The sequence below is a fragment of the Corvus kubaryi genome, unplaced genomic scaffold (genome assembly GCF_017639235.1).
Source record: "Corvus kubaryi isolate FWS band 111438036 unplaced genomic scaffold, C.kubaryi_AGA036_p1.0 65361, whole genome shotgun sequence".
Lineage (NCBI taxonomy): Eukaryota > Metazoa > Chordata > Aves > Passeriformes > Corvidae > Corvus > Corvus kubaryi.
This window is the reverse complement of record NW_024581942.1, coordinates 51,443-73,675: the sequence shown is the minus strand read 5'-3', so window position 1 is coordinate 73,675 and position 22,233 is coordinate 51,443. Positions and strand designations below refer to the sequence as shown.

The window sequence follows — 22,233 nt, the reverse complement described above, 5'->3', positions numbered from 1 at the left end:
TCCCTCTCACTGCTTGGGTATCTTCACTTCCACCACTCCAGAGAGGCAACTTCCAGCAACTTGTAGCAATTTAATTATGGGATTAATAGAGCAGTGAGCCCAAACCTCCCTCCAAGTGGGTTCTGAAAGCCTCACTGACACATTCAAATCTTGCTTCCCAGGAAGGAACTTCTGATTTTTAGCTCACCATGAACAGATAGATATGTGTCAGTATGTACATAATCTATATAAATAATAAAGAATTTGAAAAAACCACCCCCAAAACAAGGGGAAAACACAGCAAAGTTTTCAAGCTCTTGGGCTGTCGACTATGACTTGCTCCCAGCAGCAAACATCACTCCCCTTTATCCCCTGCACAACAGAAACGACTTTCAGGCAGGTAAATGTCAAAGAACAAATAAACATTAGCAATAGCTAAATGTCTTCTTCCTTTTTGAGTGTCTCAACCATTTTTTTATGTGCCTGACGGCTTGGATCCAGGTAGTGAAGGGAAGGAAGGAAGGAGGGAGGGAGGGAGAGAAAGAGGCTTTTTTACAGAACGCTGTTTGCTCTTTTAACAAGGATCATAAACACCAAGTATCATAAATTACACCCTGACAATAATAACTTAAAAGCAAAGTTTATAGTTCAAACAATGCAAGTAAATATTTTGACATTTGCTCATTTGTTTGATTCCTACTCAAATAGTTTCCTACTCCCAGTACACTGGGATTTCCTTAGCTGGAAAAAACCCTATTTATAGTGGAGTTCTGAGAATAGACAGCCAAGTGTCACCTCAGAGGAGCACCTTCAGCAGGGCAGAACAGTGCATGGCTGAGGAAAACCTCAGCGTGGAGCAAACTAGTGATGAAGCTCAAAGAAGGGAAAAAATGAGAAAAAACCAGATGTATTTATCAAGGGGTCAACAGCAGGCTCCTGGCATCATAACTGATGGATTGATTTTGAAAATATTCACTCACCTGGCAAGGACATGCAGTCCTCATACTACAGCACCATTTTGGGGGACAACAGTAATTCATTTTCTAACTCACTTTTTCATTTATCCACCTTCATTTACACCTCCTGACCCACCGTGGTCCCACCAAGCAATGCAGATCCCACATGGATCTGCCGGGCTGGGAATGCCCACCCAGGGCTGTTCCCCACTTCTGCTCAGCTCTGCATTTACTGGAGTCAAACGTGCTCCATCATGTGAGGCAAAGAGACAACCGTGTCAGCAAAGCGCCCCAGCTGGACACAGCAGCTCCTCACAGCTCATCCTGCTGCCCTGCCAAGCACACAGTGACTGCTCTGCCAGAACAGCCAAAGGGCAAATGCTGAGAGCTTGAGGAAAGCAGGCAGACTCCACGATAGGGGTGGTTTTCTCAGCCTGAATATACATAAGATTGTGTGTGCTGTGGCACATGTGCATCGATGTGCTTTATATTTGTATCTGCATAACAGAAACAGCCCCACAGATTTCTTATGCTGAAGGCCTGGGAAGTTGAGATTACAGTAGCAAGTCTGCAAACTCAGCAATTCACAAAGATTTATATCTTATTTTCTTTTATCACGTTACATCATTGCGGGTAGAGAAAGGTGCCCGATAGCACCAGCTGGAGTTCAAGGTGTTGCCTGTGAGTACTGATATTCCTGGGTCAAATTCCAGTTTCAGAGCTTCCCAGCCACCCTGGCTCCATCCCAGAGCAAGGGCCAACACAGCACCTTAGCTCCAACAGGCTTTCAAGTGATGCACCATAAATCATCGAATGGTTTGGGTTGGAAGGGACCTTAAAGCTCATCCAGTTCTACACTCTGCCATGGGCAGGGACCTCTTCCACCAGACCAGGTTGCTCAGAGCCCCCTCACAGGAGCCTGGGATGGCCTCAGACCCATCGTGTTGGGTTACAGGGATTCAGGCACATTTAGGTTCCTCAGGTGGTCACAAACCTGTCTCCTGTGATAGGAAGGACTTCATTCCCCCAAGTCCCTGCCTTAAGCTTTAGAGGCTTGAGAGATGTAGGAAGAGAAGTTACCATCAAAAACTGAGGCACAATTGTTGAGTACAAACCTACAGCACATTTTGTCTGTCAGCTCCAGGAGCCTCACATCAGTGACGACAACTCTGAATGCCAGGGCCTGACTTTAGCCCAAATTCTTTCCACACAACATTAAGGTAACAGAAATCTTTTACGTAATCAAGGACATGAAACAGTTTCTCCTTCATCTACAAATGTTTTCCTAGACTTAACTCCTTCTTGTAGGCAGTGTTCCTCCTGCTGAAACGCTCTTTGCAAGGGCACCTTCAACAGCATCCCATGAGAAAGGCTCCCCAGAGAACATCCTCTGCCCCATCCAACAGTGCCACAGGCTGAATTTGGGACGACTTCCCCAGTGACCTGACACACCTGTGGGTCACTGCACTGCAGGGAAAGAGAAGCAATGACATTAAACATAATTTCATTAATTAAAACATTCTGTAATCTGGATAAAGCAACAATATTCATAGGTAACAGACACTGACCAAAACAGAGGCTATTCCTCCATTCCAGTATCAATCCCAGGCTGCACACCCAACAAGTTTAATTAAACACCCTCTAAGGGAAGGCAAAGGATTCTAAAGACATGAGAGGGAGTCATGCAACCGCTGCAGCAAGAGCCTGCACGTGGATCAGGCGGTGAAACTGCTGTGCAAGAAGCAGGACCAGCATCCAGCCACACCACAAGGTGTGGGGCTCAGCACATGGCAAGGCAAAGAATAAAGAGGACACAAATTGGGTTTTTTTCTGTACACCATGGAATGGTTTGGGTTGGAAGGGAAGGGACTTCTAAAAGTCACCCAGTTCAACACCTCTGCAATGAGCAGGGACAGCTTCAAATACATCAGGTTGAAATACTGCACATTTCCAGGCATGGGGCATCCACCACCTCTCTGGGAAATCTGTGCCAGTGTCTCATCACCCTCACTGTAAAAATTTTCTTCCTTATATCTAATTTAAGTCTAACTTAACTCTTTTAGTTTACAACCATCACCCGTTGTCCTACTGCAACAGGCCCTGCTAAAAAGTTTGTCCCTGTACATTCAACCCTGATTATTTCACTCACAATGATCTTTGAGGGCTTTATTCAGTACAACATTAGAATAATTAATTTTAAGACTGAAATTCAAAAGGTTCCACTGAACTGTTTTTTGATTTCAGCCTGAAGTCAGTAAAATCCTCAGCTGACCCTAAACTATTTTTAGCAAATAATTTTATAAAGACATTTCTATTGATCCCAATTCTATCCAAGGCATTGGACTGACACATACCAAACAGAGCTAATGTTTTATTTTTATGCAGTTACTCAATCTGGATAAATTAAATGCTTTTGAAACTAAGCAGCATGTTGAGAAAAGGAAGCTGACTCTAGCCTGAACCACAATTAGATGCTTAATTTGCTATTAGGAATTGGTAGGCATTGTTCTTTGGGAAGTGGAAATTACATCTGACCAGTGGATATTGGTGTAGGAGACATTTCTGGAGGAGCTTAGAGTCACAAACGTGATTAATAAACATACCTATGAATTTCATGTGGAAAGAAAACGATATGAAAAAAATCACATAAGACTTGAATCAAAGACCTGGGATTCCTGTCCAAACTACAGCCCACAATACACCACAAACCCTTCAAAACATCATTTCCAAAGAACAAACTGAATGTCAAGAGGCAGACACAGACTCTAAATTACAACACTTTATTGCAGCATTGGCAAAGGTCAGATTTCTGAAGCTGGTGAAGATCGGGCGGCATTTCCGTATGAAATGTTACAATTTTACAAGTCTCTCTTCCTACATGCAGAAACCAAAACCAGTGGTAAAAAGGATTTTAAAAGAGCTAGAAAAAAGAATTAGTAGTAACATACAGATGGGCTCCTTAACTCAATGAACTACCTCTATCTGAAAGCAAACAAAATCCTATGCTAATAAATAACAGATTGTCAGAAACAGACCAAGAAACCTCATTTCTACTTAGAAAAAAATAAAAATTCTACTTGTTTCCAGACTTAAATTTTTTTTTTAAACTTTTTGTTTGTTTCAATAGACACAGAGGCTTATCAACCCATGAAGATCAACAATATATTTGGATCCATTCCTTGCCATCCTCCTGTTATGCTGACTGGCACGTTTTGGTTTTCAATGATACATACAATGGGCTCAACTATATCCCTGTCCTTAGGCTGGTGTCAGGCTGTTCCAAGCAGTACGAGTCAACACCCTGTGTTCATCAACTTCACTTTCTATTTCAAACCTTAACAGACACTTTACCTCCTTGGCTCTTCAGTTTTTCACCCCTCCCCACCCCCTTTCTGGCACATCTGGCAGCAAAAGGCTCTTCCTTAACCAAGAACGTCTTTGCTGAGGAGTGTTTGAGAAGTTATCCTACTCGGCAGGGTTTTCTTCTGTTTGCTCTATGCTTTTCTACTGTAGATTTGCAGCCCCCAAAGAACATCCTTCCAACACCAAGTGGTCGAGTCGGAGACAACGTAACTTGCGGCAAGTTCAGAGCTTTGTTTCCCTGCACGCTGCGCTGCCAAAGGCCTTTCCCGTTCCAGTGTCATCGTCTGAACTCCAGGCTGCTCCCGGCTCTCACCGAGCTGCTCGCAGGTCAAGTTCCCCATCTCGCTCGTTTGCTTCTGCTCCTATGAGAAGATTAACCCTCAACACGGTTCCCATAACAAAAAGCTTTTTTTGGGGGGGGGTGGGGAGGGAGAGGGGAGGCTGCTCTTCACGTCCCACGGCCCCAGCCTGTCCCAAGTTTCGGTTCTGAACGCTCTAGACTGACATGCTGAGATGTGTCCACTGCTCTCGTTTAATCGCTGGAGGACTCCACAACACCAGAGATACAGGACCTAATGAAATGACACTGGCGGCTGGATCAACGTCTCCTGCGGGAAGAGCGGAGAGAGGGATCAGTTCAGCCTGTGGTGCCCAGAACTCTGTGGGTGAGCAGCCCCTGAAAGAAGCTGCCACTCATTCTGATACTCTTTTACCCTCTAACAGAAAGTTACATATTTCTGTTTTCTGCACAAACATTTCAAAAGGCCACACCAGACAAAAGCAGGGGGATAATCTGCACCTTATCATCCCAGATGAGATGCGGAACTATTGAAGCACACAGCTGAGCTGTGAATTTGTTGAAAAAAAAGAGTTATTGTAAATAGTTTTCATGTTTCTGTGCAGTTTCTTAATGCTTAGAAGTTCTGCAAAAACGTTACAAAGGGCTTTCTACAGGTAAATTATTGGTTAGAACCTTTTTGAAGGGTCGACAGGTGCATTAAAATCTTCCACCATCCCTTGTTAATGAAACACATCCCTACCCACAAAAAGTCACATTTAATTCTCTTAAGAACATACAAATGCATTTAAGAATGACACCAGTTTGTCGGCAGGGGATTCAACAAGACCAGGGCAATGCAGCAGTAAGGCTACCCCAGCGACACTAACTTTAGCACAACTGCTGTTACTGTATCTGAGCTCATTTTCAGCTGATTTTAGGCTGCAAATTAAAATTAATAATACACAGTAAAATAAAACTTCAACATTTACAATTCCAAGAAAGCTCCAGGGCTGCACACCCAGGTTTTTCACCATGTAAACACAATAGCTCATGTTTCTTTACATCAGCGCATAAACCTTCAGTGTTTGCTGAACAGTCATTTCATCTAAACCTGTTTTTTACTGAAGATCTTGCAAGAAAAATGTTACAGATATGTTAACTGGACATAGTAACTTCTGCATCTCTTGTACCAGATGAAGCTTTCACACTAATTTTGTATTTGTATGTGTTGCTTTGTTCTAATATCCAGTATTTATATAAAAATGCTGTGTACTTTTGCCAGGAAGTCCAAGCCAATGGATCACTAGAACTCACTGCAGCACTGTTTCTATTGTTTGGTTTCAACCACCTTTTAGTGTCATAAAATGTAATATTCCAATTCTTTGTGGCACACTCAGTATCAGGAGCACTGGATATGTGCTTTCAATAGAAAGGAACTTAAATTTTTATTTATTCAGCAGACTAACATCTCACTTGCAGAATGCTACAACCGAGGAGAGACATCACTGAATTGCAGGATCATGCTTTTACCTCTCCATCTCCTCTTAAAAAAATAATTATACTGCTGATGGGGAGGGAAAGAAAAAGGCTGGGACTGGCTGCATGTCTCCAACTTGGTCAAAATGACTCTCACTCCAACCAGCAGCTACCAGGGCACGCTGGTAGCAGATCCCTGTTTCAGGGGAGTACAGCAAGGTGCTGTTGCCAAAAATAGTAACAGTAGTTTTTCCCAACCCAGGTATTTCGCACTTGAGTCCAAACTAGTACACTTGATCCAAACCTGTATTTAGCAAGGTCAAACTCAGTACCCAAATCAGATTAAAACCATCTTGAGCTCCATGTGTAAAATGGATCAATTCTTTGCAGTCTCCTCCCACACTCCCCTTCCTGCCACTGACACAGTTATTAATTTGTATGAAATTCATACAGTCGGCTTCTCATGCCACTGTTTAACATTAACACTGCCTACCTATGACTGGGAAATACACAAAACATCTGCAACAAACCATAGCTGGAGTAGAAAACTGGAAGCCATGAAAACACAAACATCACACCACAAGGTATGAAATAATCACAGATCCATGGCACGGGTGAAGCTGGGAGAGTTCAGTCAGGAAGACAACATTACAGCTTAAAGAGAAGTGCCCAGGAGAATATCAATGATCAACTCCTTTCTGCATGTTGCTGACATCACAAGATCACAAAAATCACTTTATTTCTGGACATGTGAGACCTCTGAAGTTGGATTTCATACTTGTCCCTAATCCCCTCATGTCCTCCAATCCACAACACCCTGCATTTCTGCAGTGCTGCATTTCTTCACAAATCTCCTCACAAACTTTTGGCTCCAAACACCTCCTCTCCCAACTCACTCCCTGCTTTGCTTTTCTCAACTAATCTCAGCTTCGATGCTCTTTGTTCTCTCTCTCTCTCTCTCCCCCCTAATCACCCAAAACCATGATCAAGAAACAGAAAACACCAAAGTGCCCATTAAAAACCTATCAAATCTGACTTATCACATTCCATACTGTGAACATCACAAATTCAAATAAACCACAAAAGCTGGACTCACCTAAGTAAGAGAATCTTAACTTCTGCAAGTTATTTTATATTCTCATCTATCCATCAAAAACAAAATGCTCTGACAAAGTGAAATCTAAGTCAGTGTGCAGAGTGGGTTGGGAGCAGGGAGGTGTTTTGGGGACTGGTAGTTGGTTTCCAGAGGGCCACAAAGCTGCAGACGTTTTTGGTAGGTAGTTGTTATTATTTATATTGAGAGAACCTTTTTAAACACAGGAGTCTTTCTAATTGAGCATGCCTAATAAATACAATTGTGCCTTCCATTCCCTCTTAAACTGAACTGTGACCAGGTGTCTCTCCAACTTTGCTGTCTGGGTTAGACTCACACCCAGCTTGCAGAGCTCAACAAGCACCACTCTGCCAAGGCAATCACCTGAAGCTTTCCTTATTCTTTTTGGTTCAGCTCCAGTGCAGTCCACCAGAAGAGGCAGCTGCAGGGTTTGGAGCACCCCCTGCTCCTATATTCCTCCCTTTGCTTTCCTCCCATGAAACAGCTGAAAAGGGAGGTTGCAATTTCTTAGCTGTGTTTGAAAGGCTCATGTCAGTAAGAAGTGAATTCAAAGCTTCATAAAACAGTATTGTCAATGCATCAGCTTCATGACAGGTGATGTATGAATTATGTTGGTCCAGTAGATGAAATGGGAAATCATGTTAAATTCATATTTCTCCATATTATCCAAACTCTGATTTTTCAGCATTAATGCAATACTCTTTATGATGAGAAAATTTAGCTAATAAAATCCCAGCATCCTGTTATTACTGTTATGCTTCATTTTTCTTTATTAAATGGGTTAAAGAGAAATAAGATGTAAACAGACCTAAAATCACCATTTAACTTGAATATGATTTGGTTTGCCAGCCTGTACCTGCATCCCCAGGGGAACTTTGGACACAGGCAGGCCCTTCTTTACTATACTTTCAAAACAGCAACGAATTTTGAGGTTACTGCTTTTAATAAGGAGAGGTTTAACAAGATAAAATCCTTGGTAAGGCCCCACTTCTGAACATAAGACATAATTACAGGGAGAAACTTGACTTTCTGGATAATCAATGTTTTTAAATAGATTTTATATAATGTGGTTATTTTCATTTCACTTTTAAAACCAAGCCATTTAATGGATCGCAATCATCTTAAACAAAGGAAAACCACTTTATTTTTTAAGAAGCTGTTAATAACTATAGAATTCTATTTTTATAATAATCCCATCACCCAAAAAAATTACTTTAGTAAATTTTGTGTTTCCTGAAGGTAGCAGTTTAATAGCCTGAGAGCCAAAGGCTTCTCTTAACACACAAATGCTACAGAACTGGAGGCAAGAGAGAAAATTGTTTTCTTCCCAGTTCTGCTGAAGCAAATCAAGGAACTGTACTTTAAATGGAGTCACAGTAAATTATCTTTAAGGCCAGTCAGCCTTAAATGTACGAGTCCCAGAAAGAACCTCCTCCTTACAGGATTAGCAGGTCTCAAAACCCGAGGCAATACAAGCAGGCAATTCCAAACAAGCAGGAATAAACTCCCATTTTTGATCCAGCATTTTGCACATACTAAATAATAAGAAATCTGACAAAACCTGTAAATCTCACCGCATTTACTTTTACAGAACAAAGACATTAAGAGAGGAGAAATGAAGTTAAAACTGCAAAAGATTTATATTTTTTTAAAAATTTATGGAGGGCTAATTGCTTAGTGATCAAGGCCAAAAATATATGGAAGAACCCAATGCTGCCTTCATTAATTTCTGAAATTAACTGTTAGAATAAGTAGATTTGGATTTAACTTCCTAAAACGTTTTCGAAACACAGTGCTTAGGGCATGTTTAGCAACACAAAAGCAAAGGTAAAAACAACAAATCAATTTCTCTGCTCTTAACACTACCTGAAATGCAAGAAAGGCCTCATCCCTACCTCAGCTATCAGAACCTGTCACATTGTACATTACTGTGGAATCAAACAGGAGATTTATTTGCTCTGATTATCCCTAAACTCAAGAACTTTAAAATAAAAAAGCTGCATACCTTAAAGAAAGCAGCAAACTATTATTTCCAGTAAGTTTGAGTTATTTTGCAAGATGTTAACATTTCAGTTGTGCTCATGTACAAAGAAGCAGCAACAATACAACACAGTGTACTTAAGGAAGCGAGACCATCTGTGTTGCACACGTTGGTTCTACGAGGTAGGAACGTGAAACCTTCTCTAAACAAGTATTAAAATTAACAGCTCAGTTCCTGTCTGCTCTCACATAGATCCTCCAGTATCCTCAGAATCCACAGGGTAATTTTTTAACAAAGCATGAGGGGGGTCTGGGCAGAGACGGCAGAGCAACCTTTAAAGTCAGAAGACAATTTTCAATATATCCTATAAATCAGAGGCTCTACAAAAATGTAGGCAACAGACAATCTGTGCTAGTGGGAAGCCACTGGTGGACCCACAGCCTCCAGTAAATAAATGGAGTTGAGAAAAGTACTATTCCCTTACTGCAGGCTGAGATGGCTCAACCAATGCATGACTGCCCAGCAGAGCAGTCTTTTGTGTACTGCAGTACACAATAAATAAATACACCTGCTCAAACAAACCTGGTCTCTGTTCCAAGGAGCTTATGGATTAAAAGGAACAAAGGGTAAACTCCATCACACCAAACTACATCAGAACTGCAAGTCCATGGCACTTGAGTAAGCAAACACTACTCAAACTGTTTGCTGGACAACATCTGACCTACTCCACAGAGAAATCCTAAATGGTATTTTCCCGATAACATCAGAATATAAAAAGTTTTCTAAAGAAAGTAATTTAAAAGAAATCTACAGATGTCACATCTACTGGTCTGGCTGCTCTATTTAAAGAATAACTGCAGCATGCAGCTCGTGCCTGAAAGAACAAAAGGCTGCAGCTATTTATGAAACACCTGCAAGTATTGTGGCAATTCAGTGTAACTGAACACTTTGTATTCCTAAAACAGCATTAGGTCACAGTGATATGAAAAAGCTAAATGGAAAGCACTGCTCATTTTATTGAGTTACATCTGGTTCATTTTTAAAAAACATTTATTTTGAACTACAATCTTTTTAAAAAAAGATTTTTTTGTACAAGCAGTGTCTGTATGAGGTCTCAATGGAGTGAGTGATCATCAGGACATTATCAAATGATCATAAATATGTACCATGAAGAAGTTGGAAATGCTACTAGAACACAGAAATAGTACATTACATTAAGTTACTTGCAAAGACAGACCCATTAAGAGGTAAACTGTCCCTTCCCAGTTGCTGCTCCTATCAATCCACCTTCAAAATGAACTTGCAAAGAAAGAGAAACATGAAAGCAAGTCTGCATTTCACCCGAAACTCTGTCTATTCAAATGTGTGCTACAGGGCTAATTTAATGGTTTACTTGCCAGCTTACTCTGAGTGAGAAAAGACACATACTAACACCTCAGAACAACTATTAAACAAACTGGAATGACTCTTCTCATGTTAATGCTGGTTTTAGGTACGCTCCTGCACACCATAAATTGAAAGTTCTCCTCCCCCTTCCCCACCTTTGCTATATTTACTTTCCTTTCAGAGCATCAAATACAGAGGAATAGCTGTCAAATTCACAACAGAAAGAGCATAAAGGGAATTTCTGCAGATACTTAAAAAAAACCCCAAATCTCTCCCCCTCAAGCAGACTTGCATCTTTTCCCCTACAAAAAGAGGCTCAGATTCTGCCAGCCATTTCACAATTGAAAAATAATCTTTTGGCTTCCAAACTGTCAAGGAGATACAGACACTGTGTCAGAAGCACAAAACACTGGTGGCATTTTAAGAGAATTCCCCAACAATTCTTTAGAATAAAAACAACTGCCCAATGCATTCAATACAGAGATCATTATCTGTTTCAATTATGAAGGTAATTACTTGCCTAGAACCAGAATTACCACATTTAAAGGAAGATTGTCCTACCTCCCACCGGTTTTAAAGATTAGATCTGCATTAGGTGCTCCCTTCGGATGCTGGTAACGAGGCCGCCGCTCACGATTAGTATTTGCTGGAGCTGGACGCTGTGCCAGAGACTGCAACATTTCTGGATTTCAGGCAGAAGAAAATTAAATAGAAGAAAAGTTAAATACATTTTCTGTGCATAATTTTACAGAGGAATTTACACAAAAACATTTCACTGCCATTTATACTTACACTTTGCTATAAGAGTTAACACTCCTCAAGTTATTCCAAAAAAGTTAATTACAAAAAGTTATTAAATTGCATCGACAGCTTCGATAAACCCAAGCTACCCCACAACATGAACTTGCATTTCCAGATGTTCCTGCGGAAGGAACTTCCAGCAATGGTTTTCATCACAGATGCTCAAGAAAGGGCCTGTGACCTTTTCTTTCTAAATACATCAGCCACCACTTTCTTCACCAATGATCAGGAACAAAGACACTCAAGCAGTATGAGGGGCCTCTACATTAAACCTCCCTGGAATAGTAACAACTGGACAATGCTGCTGCCAATTAAGGACTCAGCAAGAAACCTGTCCTAAAATTAGGCATTGTCAGTCAGGTATTTAAGTCTAAGCTTGGCATAATTGGATCCTTTTCCAGGGAAGACAGGCACCTGAAGAAGGTGACTCAGCTGACCTACATTGCACCAGCTGTCCCATGGATGGAGTTTTTCACTTTATCAGCAGTAGGAATAACTTGGTGGGTGCAGAAAGCAGCCCACACTACCCAGTTTAGCCCTGGACAGCCAACTTCTAGGCAATTTAAGCTAGGATAGTACCGTATTTTGACATTTGGAAGAACTTAATTTCTAAAATTTTATTTCATTTTTTTAATGATAAAAAAAGGTCTCTTTACCAGGCTAAAGTAATGGTTTTAAGTAGCCAATATAATTACAGATACATCACAGGAACTGCCAGGTAACCTCTGCCAATCTGTTAATTCATCTAATGGAAAGTATTCCTGACAGTCCACCTGAGCGAGGATCTACATTACTCAGCAAAGAGACAGATGGGATAAATGAAGGGGAAAAGTGGAATAAACTGTTAAACAGATTATGGTTGAAAGTCTGCTCTGTCTGGTTCTCTAATCTCTGGTAATCTCACTGGAGACACACACCCATCACCTGCTACACACGAACTTCCACTGCTCTCAGTAGGGCCAAACTAGAGACTAATGAGTTTCCCTCACCGTTTACAAAATGCAGGTGAAGCTTTCAGTAAAGGTATCCACCCAGTCTTGGAGAAACTGGGAAACTGTGACTGATTTAATAAACAATATCTGTGTTAACAGTCAATGACCCTTGTATTCATGTTTTGTACCCTCCCCATTCAGCACTTGGCAAAGGCAAAGGAAGCCACTGAACACATTGACAGTCCATATTTGTAAACATCATGAAACATCATCCTTCCCAACAATCCCGTGTGCCAGGAAGGGATGTCTGGGGGCAATGAGGAGACTCAGGAGGAAAACCAGACGAGGGTACCCTGCCAGCCAGGTATGAGCAGCAAGCAGTGAATGAACAAGTACGTGCACATCTGCCTCTTCTGTTTTCCACACGGGAGGTGAAATATGGGACTGGGAAGTTCAGTACTAGAAAAGGTAACAGAAGGCAGAGATGGCAGGGGACCACAGCGTGTTTTCTAGGCTGAAGGCACATCACCAAACCCCCTTGATTTTTTAGTGAAGAAAAAAAAATAATCCGCACAGAATAGTACCAGTCTAAACTAGAGAGCCACCCAAGTTCCTAATAGTTCTTTAAATTAAAAAATGTCTGTAATATAATAAGCTTTGCTGAAACATTAAATCATTATCTGACACTACTTTGAAGTACATTGGTGAATTTATTAGCTACCCCATGCAGATGAAAAGAACAACAAGCCCATGTGCAAACACTGGGACAACCCTGAGGCATTCCTCCAGAAATTGAGAATTCTTCCTCCCTTGGTAACTTCAAAGCTTGAAACAGAAATTTAAACCCAACACTTTCATTCAGTGGGTAGGTACCAACTTGTCACAGACAGGATGACTCTTCAGAAGTAACAATCAGCTGCACAAAAGCTAAATAAAAAACTATTCCAAAGGCAAATGTAATTTGGCCTGTTTAATTTAGCCTGATTAAAAGGTCCTTCTTAGTTTGGTTTTACTCTGTATATTACCCAGGTTACTAAGATGCATCAACAGATGTTTTAAAATGGGATGTCAATTACGGAAAACCCTTTTTCCTCTGTGTTGACTTCCTTCTTGCATTAACATTTTATACACAGCAACTAAATAAAAATCTATGAGAAAAAATTTTTAAAAATGCCTATTACCATGTGTCAGTTGGTATTGGTTGTCTGATTTTGTCCAACAGAAATGAACCAGTGTGATCCTTTTTCAGATAAAAAGCACAACTACTCACAATAAAATCCTAGATTAAACAGGTTCATTTTATAGATATCAACGAAGTCATACAACAGGGCATAAAACCCTATTGCCTTGACCAGTAGAAATATCAGAAGTATCTAATGAGGAGAAACCAGCAAAACGTCTGAGGCATCTAATTCTAGAGTCTTACTCTTTCTCTTCCTTTTTTACAAGTGGGCTTTTTAAGAACAGAGTGTCTCAGAAAAGCTCCTGAGCTAATTACCGTGTTTCACACTATGAATATATTGTGTTAACATTTCAGAGCTCTGCAGACACTCACTTTGGAAGATACTTCTTTTTACAATTACAGGTTTAGTTCTGGTACTATCAAAGTTCTGCAAGGAGTACTGGATTCCATAGTGGTTTTAAATTAGAACTACTTTAATTTAATTATTTCCCACTTCTTGATGAACAATGACCTTTCACTAAATCCCTTAAATGAGATTTCCTGCTAATTAACTACTTACACAGTGATTAGCACCTGACTACAACATCTTTACAAAAGAAAAAAAACAGAGCAAAAACTTTTGAGATGTTAAATGGAAACAGTAACATAACACAAGTTTTATTGGGCTGGCTTTGTTTACCATCTGAGTAACCAAGGGAAATTGAATCTGAAAAAAACCAAAACGGAAAACAAATCACCCGACTACTAAACACATCAAGTGCACTCGTTTGCAGACTGTATGATCTGCTGCATTCACTGCTTGCTTCCATCTGTCCAGATTCCCAAATGCCTCACTTGCATGTCTTAAAAGACCAAATTAATCATGTAACCCGTATGAAACTATTTTGTTAATACATGCTTATGCTCCAGATTCGAGGACTCCTAGAACCTTTACAGTATGAAGCTGAGGTAACATTTTGTAATTCTCTAGTGAAGGTTACCTCAGGACTTGCAAGTCTCAGCAAGACTAATGAAGAGTCTGAATACTACTGATATCTAAAACACCTATTAATAGCTTAAAAGCAGAGTTTAAATTCACCTTGTATCCAACTCAACTGTCTTGCAGTAAATATCAGATTGATTTTGTACTACCTTAATTTAAAAAGAACAATCTCAGTTCTTCCCCTTTCCCAAAATAAATGGAAATGCTGAAATTTGAGACCCACTTGAAAACTCCCTTTCATGGAACAGCTACAAAAACTTCTTCAAGTATAAAGACCAGGGAGGAAACAATGAATGACTAGAACCAAAAAGATAGGTTTCCCATAAGTACTGCAAATCAATATTTAGAACTTCAGCTGCTAATCATCACAAATAATACTTTCTGCAGATCCACAAAGGCTCCCCTGAAAATAAAAACTAAATACATGGTCATTTTCTTACCCTGATAGTCCTCTTGTTCCTGCCGTTCATTGATATCCAAAGTGAGCTTTTTCATCCTCATTCTCTCTTCCTGTTCTGCTTGCTGTTGGTTCCAATGGTTTGCAGCAAGTTGGGAAGACATCGGTACATTTAGGATCTTAAACTGCAAATGAAAATAAGTTTTTAAGTGCGCATCGGAGAAAAAACCCCAACCCATACAAAACAGTCCAAAACACAGAAATGCTATGGTTATTTCTAGGTTATTTCAATGAGATACTTTCTACAGAAGTTTCTGTGAAGTGTGTTTTTTGTTGGTTTGGTTTTAAGCTCTTTTTCAACTAAAGCAGCATGAGAAAATGCAAGACCTCCTAAAGACACAGAGAACACACAAAAAAGGCTGAGACCAAAACCTACTACACACAGTATTCATGGGAACAAAACTGACTTTCTCTAGGAAGGCATAGCCATATGCTTTATTTCCTATTTTCATACCAGCTGATATGCCCACAGAGAATTGCACTGGTCTTGAGATAAAAGCACCACAGCTGGCTCAGAAAGCTGCACCTCCCTATTCAGGTCTCTTCCTTCCAAAGAGATGAAGCCCCCTGAGTAGAATTTCTACCATTGAAATGTTCTACCAACATTTCAAGCATTCTAGACATTCCCTGGCATTCCTTGGCCAGTACTTTTCTTTTTAAGAATAATTCTGGCTCCCCAGTGCTTCTTATTAGTCTGAGGACAACCATGGTGTCAGATTGACCTTTTCCTCCTCCCCCATACCCAAAGGTGCCCACCACACATTCAATCCATTATCTGATTCGCCATAAGGTACACCAGGTAAGCTTGGCACTCCTACAGAAGTACCCTCTCTCTGGAAATCCAGTTGGTGTTTTCAGGAAGGTGTAAGGAAGGCGATTTTTTGTTCCCCAGACTCAGAAAATCCAAGTTGCTACAATTTTTTTTTTTTTTTTTACAACTGTTCCAGAACAGAGAAATAATTCTTAATCTTATCCCCAACTGAAACAACAGTTCTCAGAATACCCTTAATGCTAAAGTTTGCAAACATTTAGAATAATCTCACTTCCTCCTTCAACTCCATGTCCATTAGAAATAAGTATCTGTGTGCCAAAAGAAGGGTAATACACTTAAGGATAATCAATCTCAATATTCCATTAACTACTCTGAATCCTGCTGCTTGTTCTCATCATGGGAGATCTATTTCCAAAGAAATAGAAGCAAATTCCTAAGTGTTCTTTTCTGTTATACTGCCAAAAGCTGCTGAGAGAGAAATTATCAGAACCTCTGTTGAGAAGGTTTAAAGGAAAAGCAAAATCCTCACCACCTGCGGTTAAGTATTTAATGCAATAATCCTTAAAGAATCTCAAGGTATCTCAGAGAGTAATGCCCCACTAGCAGCAGAGTGATGAGTGTGAGAAGATTCCAAGTACTTAGATAAAGCATTTGAAAATAATGTGTTTGAAACAATTAAGACAGACTCTTGCAAAGACCCAAGAAAAACCTGGGTACAGTAAATCCCTAAACCCTACCAAATACAAGATAGATTTAGATGAGTTTTTTTGTGGCTGGGAGTGAGAGTAATAGCATAGTATATTGAATATAAAGATGAGCTTGTTATTAAGGTGTGCAGGGAAGAATAGAAATGGAAGTTGAAATTTCAAGAACAAAGAAAGCTCTAGTTACTTATTGCTGAGTAGGCTGTGCGTGTTCCCAGATATCATCAAATGAACTTCATGTAAACTACACAAATAACTAATCCATTAGCAGTATTTCATGATAAAAATCATTCCTAAGCTTCACCATTAAGCTCCTCATCCATTTTAATACATCCTTTATATTTTCTCTGTTCTATGGATTTATCAGCTTAATAGGATTGGTGTTCTCAGACAGGATGCTTGAAGTAGAAAAAGAGAAGTGAACTATAGAAGGGTGTAAATGAGAGGAACAGATACAGAAAAACAACAGCCTGGCAATTCACCACTGAGTCACTATCTCAAGGCAATCAGCTGCCACCTGAAATCAAGTCACTGATGACAATTACTACAGGATATGATGATTACTGAGCAACTGAAACATTTCCGATTTGCAAATAGTGAAGAGGTGTATGAAAAACCTCTTATTAAATCCGTGAGATGGGGGCAGGACAGAGAATTACACTTAAAAGATATCAAACTGAAAGAAGATCAAAAATGATTATTCAGAAGACTACACTACAGATTTTATAAAAATGCCATGAGATAAAGATATGAAGACATAAACAAGATAAAGAATTTCACATTCAGGGAGAGATTTGACAATTCCATGGATATTATCATTCTTTTATGGAGCCTTGCTAAAAATCTTTCAAAGGGAAGGAAATCTTTTGTCTCAGGTTGTAACCAAATTTTTTGACTTTCTTTTTACTGTCTATACCTCATTTTAGTTCACACCTACCTGGCGTAAAACTTCTTGGTTCAGAAACACCAAATGGTATTACATAGAGATCAGCTCTGATCCCTTATGATGACAACATTATTTCCCCTTGCTCTCTCATGGCTTATGGATAAATCACAATGCTATCATCTTAATTTCAAATAATCACGTTAGGTTCTACTGCTACTAGTTGTCTAAGTTTTGAGGATAAAATATGGTGTCCTTGGCACTATCAGCCTGCAATGACCATTAATCTGGGTATATGCAGCTGCTAAATACCAGTCAGTTGTTCTATTACTTCAAAAAAAAACTACTTGTCAATGCTGCCCTAAAATCTGGGTGGACACTGACACATGAATGGAGTATTTGGCAACTGGACCTCCACTACCAAATGTTACCCTCGGGAAGGAAGCACAGCATGATCCATTTTCCTAACACTGCTTGTTTCAGCAGCACCAAAGAACACAGAGACCAAAACCATTACTAGCAGAACAAGCAATTAGGCTGATGTCATTTATCACTCTGGTGACCGTGCAGATGAATTTACTTCCAGCCTGCCAGGCCACTGCAAACTCTTTTGGCTGTTTTTAAAAGCTGAAAGCTTACAGCTATACCTTAACAGTGAAGTATGCATCCAGCACTTCAAAACTCTGTGCACATTCTGCTCATGCAAATTTAAAATAAAGCACTGTAAGAAGAAATAATTATTTTCTTTTCAACTCCACCTCTTCTTTCCTGCTTATTTTTCTATTAAAACTCTGTACCAAAATACATTTTTTTTTCTGAATACAGAACTATGGACAAAGAAGCCTTTCATTAACTCAAGAGCTGAAGAAGTCTATAAAGCAACTGTTTTCTACATTTCTAGAAACACTGAGAAGAGTTTTGGCAGGAAGAGCCTACTCCCAAAACCAAATATTGGGGGAGGAGCAAGGAAAACTCCTGAACAAGTTCTGCTTTCTTTTTAAGTCACATGTTTGCAATATTTTCCCCTTTACATGGAATATGAAGATCCCAAAATTCCTTGTAACTACAGATACTCCTAGTAAATTATCCTAAAAAAGCTAAACAACATTTTTTTTAAAATTGAGTTCTCTTAAACCCTTTCTCAGACCAACAACCACATTTAAAAATCTCCCACTCAAAGCTTTTGTAGAACTTTGTACACCACATTCAAATTCCAGGAAAACAGAAAAACCACCTCCTACATGGATTTTTGAAACGTGTTTCATATGAAAGAAGAGAAGGAGCCTACTTCAGGTTTATACACCTCAACTGCTACACTACTGTCACAATTTAGGTAACAAATGTAAAAACCAAGTAGTGACATGGATCTAAACACTTGAAAGGCTCAGATGCATGGCATGAAACAATTCCTTGGGTATGCTTTCCATATAAATTCAGAGTAATTTATTTTCATCATCAAATTATACAACCAAAATGAAAAGGTTTCTTTAGAACACCTAAACCATGACGAGAAATAAATGTGGAATGTGTTATGTAAAGATTTGTGTATTATGGATTTGCTGAGCTAGGAAAATTCAAACACACACTGGAGAAAAGAGCCAAGACTAACATACAGCTCAGCTGCATGAGGCAAGGAGTTAGTTTGTTTTACCAACCTGATTTCCACTTAAGTTCCTGCAAGAGATTCACTCAGCGCATTCTGGAATAGCCCCCTATGAGTGTCTTCAGAGATAATGACTTTTTTTTTTTTTTTTGCAAGTTGAATAAATTCAGCCAAGTGGCAGTTACTTAGGAAATGGAATTTAGCAATGACCATATATCTTGACTTGAAGCTGAAAGTGTTTTCAGAAAAACATGTAGAATCTTAAAAATTCCGGAATATTCCTTTTTCCTTTCTACTCCTTTCGAAGTTCAGTGGCAGTTCACCAACCACATCTCTTAATCTTCCACAACTATATCTAAAATACATGCAAGACATACTGTCCTACTGGTATAATCACCAAATGTAAATAGTAATGGTATAATCTGACCATAGAATTTTTCTACAAGAATTTTCTACCAAGAATTCCAAGAAATTATATATGGTATTTTCTATTTGTCAAAATGAAGTTGTCTGTATCCAATTTGGAGAAACGAAAGAAGAAATAAAAATTTCTTTGTTACTTTTTTTGAAGTGAAAGGCCTTATTTTTTTTTTTTACACAGTATCTATACCTTACATAAACTCTTACCTGCTGTTTGTTGCCTTTTCTTGTTAACATGACAAATGGCATTGTGTCCCCAGACTCTGACTCTCCTTCCCCACCTCCAAGTGGGGGGCCCTTCTTCAGCTGACTTTTGAGGTGCAGAGGAATAGCAACATCCAACTGATGCACTTTAACAGATTCACCACTCCGTTGCTATTAAAAAAAAGTGAATTCTATAAAAGATCAGATGCTGACACAGTCAATCAGGCTGGAAACAATCTGATTTTCACAAGTGAGAAAAGGTTTAACCTTCCAGGAAAATGAAGGAATATATAAATACATTTATTAGGCTTTATTATATTTTCCTTTGGTTTTCCTTGCTTGAGAAGAAAGTTACAGGGCAATCTCTTAGGCAAAGAAATCTAGAGACCTGATGAGACACACTGTGGAATGTCCATTCTTAGTTCATGATTTTTTTGGTACATCTTATTAGTATATTTATTATACAGGGCTTGCTGTACTCAATACTTACATATTTACCAGATGTGACTACAAAAAAGGGTACTAAAAGGTTATGTAAATTTAAATGTATCTGCATTTTAAGCCTATTACAGCCTAAGATAAAGGCAGAAGTGTTGCACAGTATCTGCTGCAGTTATTACTCATTCTGTAGAAGATATGTCAGTATGTCATTCACTGGACAAACAATACAATTAACAGCTATTTTACTAAAAGCCAAACATCAGCTGCAGAGAAGAGGTCAAAACAAAGAAAAAAAAAAAATCTTCATTCCTTTAGTATGGTAAGCTAAGCATTAATCACTTATTTAGTTTAAGAAAAAAAATCAACACAGTTAGCTGTACATTAAATTAAGAAAATAACTATTTATACCTGAAGATTTTCCAGCATCATTTTATCCAAGGCCTGAATGAAGTCCTCATCCTCTGCACAAGGGACATGCTTCAGTCCTCCTCCTTTAATCATTACTTCCTATTGCAATGGGGAAAAATCATCCATTACATTAGTTTCAGAAATATGAATATTCAGTCTAGAAGTGGCAAATATCCTTATTGCTTCTGTATCATACACAATCAAAAGGTTTATAAAACCAAATTGTTCAAGAAAGAAGTTTTCAGCCTTGATTATTTTCTTGAAAGGCATATTTCCTGATTTATGGTCACTCATAATATGGTCACACAGTTGTGCGTGTGTGTGTGTGTGCAGGTGCATGGACACATTCAAGATGTGGCAACAATACAAATAAAAGTCTCTATCCTTAACACACCTATTTTAACTCAATTTTCCACTAAGTCCATAAAGTTAAACGGTATTTTCAAGACAAAGACTACCTTTCAAGTATTTGGAAAGCAAAACATGACAACAAAACTGTCTGAAGTCAGCACTCCAAAATATTGTTCTATTATGTTCATTATTTCCTTACTATGCAACGCAATTCAAGGTAAACCAGATGAATTCTTTAGTTGCAAATGCTGTAATTTGTCAATCCTAAATTCGTATTTTAGGACTTTTGCACTTTTTAGCTAGCATCTTTTTCTGTTTTGAGAGCCAGTGGAGGGTAATTAGTTTACCTTTTTGTATCCTATCAGTTTGCTACTATTGCTGGCATTATAAAACCATCATTTACACGGTATTTTCCAGTCTAGCTACCTGTGAAAGCTCACAGTCTGGTGAAAACATGTTTTAGTAAAGTTGACAGCATAAATATTTTCAAAAGGTAATAACCAAAGTTTGCAAACATGAAAATAAGCGATAAAATGTATTTGAAAGAATAACAGGAAGTGTCCTTGCTGTATTTTCCCAGATATGAGGAAATATGAGCAGCATTGGCAAAAAACATTCAGTAAAGAAAACCAAAGATGCAAATTCAATTCACTTATCTCCAGCTCAATACATACTGTATTCTCCTCATCGGTTTCATTTTCCTTATTGGAGTCTGTAAGATAATCTGTGTTTTCTTCCTCCTCTTCTTCACCCTCTTCTTCCTCATTGTCAGAGCCCTCCTGAAATATTCAATTTATAACTGATGACTGTTTTAAAACAAGAAGGACAGCTGGTTTCTCAAGCATTTTCTGCACCTTTTCTAAACTCTTCCCATCCAAACTTGCTCAGTTCAGTCTTGGTAAATTTGTTTGTTATGGTTTTTATTTAATGTTTCAGTCTGAACTCACTCAGCTTTACCTGCTAATTTCAGAAATGTACAGCAGAAAATGGAGTAGTGGCTGATACACCAGATGGTTGTGCTGCCACTCAGAGGGAACTCCACAAGCTGGTAAGAACTCATGAAGTTCAAAGAAGGGAAATAAAAAGATCTCCAGAGGTGCCCTCTCCACCCCCCAACTGTTTATGATTCTATTGGTACTAATTTATGGATGAAGGAACAAACCCAGCCAAACTTCAAGACCTTTAGTGCTGAGAGACATATATTGAAACAAAGTTTATTAGTAAATCAACCAGCCTAAGCATATGGAGAAAAACTGTTCTCTATTTCCTTGATGAACTCATTTTCTTGTAACAATACCATTATCATGCCAACTTTGCTGTGTCACAGTGACAAGTCAGAATTTCTACGTACTTGTGGTTTTTTTTATTGGCTCCACCATTTTTGATTCAAAATATTATTAGTACAGTAAACAAGGAAGGTTTTTATGCTCCATAAATCTTTTATTTATTCATATTGCATAGGCATACCCTGAACACCTGTTATCTTTCCTAATGACTGCTTTGACATTTAGTCAATACATTTGCTTCTACAACAGAAAAAGAAAGTCATCTGAAAGT

At 39.0% G+C, this 22,233-nt stretch overlaps 1 protein-coding gene across 3 annotated transcripts in view; it reads right to left on the bottom strand.

The window, feature by feature from the left end:
• Window positions 1–3,699: 3,699 nt before the first annotated feature.
• Window positions 3,700–22,233, bottom strand: part of LOC121673344 (regulator of nonsense transcripts 2) — a 53,036-nt gene continuing 34,502 nt past the window's right edge. For 2 of the 3 annotated variants that reach the window (XM_042046574.1, XM_042046575.1), the window contains exons 17-22: window positions 21,351–21,455; window positions 20,326–20,424; window positions 19,480–19,647; window positions 14,874–15,015; window positions 11,097–11,217; window positions 3,700–4,906 (exon numbers count right to left, since the gene is read on the bottom strand). In XM_042046574.1, coding sequence (XP_041902508.1) covers window positions 4,897–4,906; window positions 11,097–11,217; window positions 14,874–15,015; window positions 19,480–19,647; window positions 20,326–20,424; window positions 21,351–21,455 — 645 coding nt within the window. In that variant the 3' untranslated portion in view covers window positions 3,700–4,896. Of the gene's footprint in view, window positions 4,907–11,092; window positions 11,218–14,873; window positions 15,016–19,479; window positions 19,648–20,325; window positions 20,425–21,350; window positions 21,456–22,233 lie in introns of those variants that run through there. The other variant, XM_042046576.1, reaches the window with a different exon arrangement.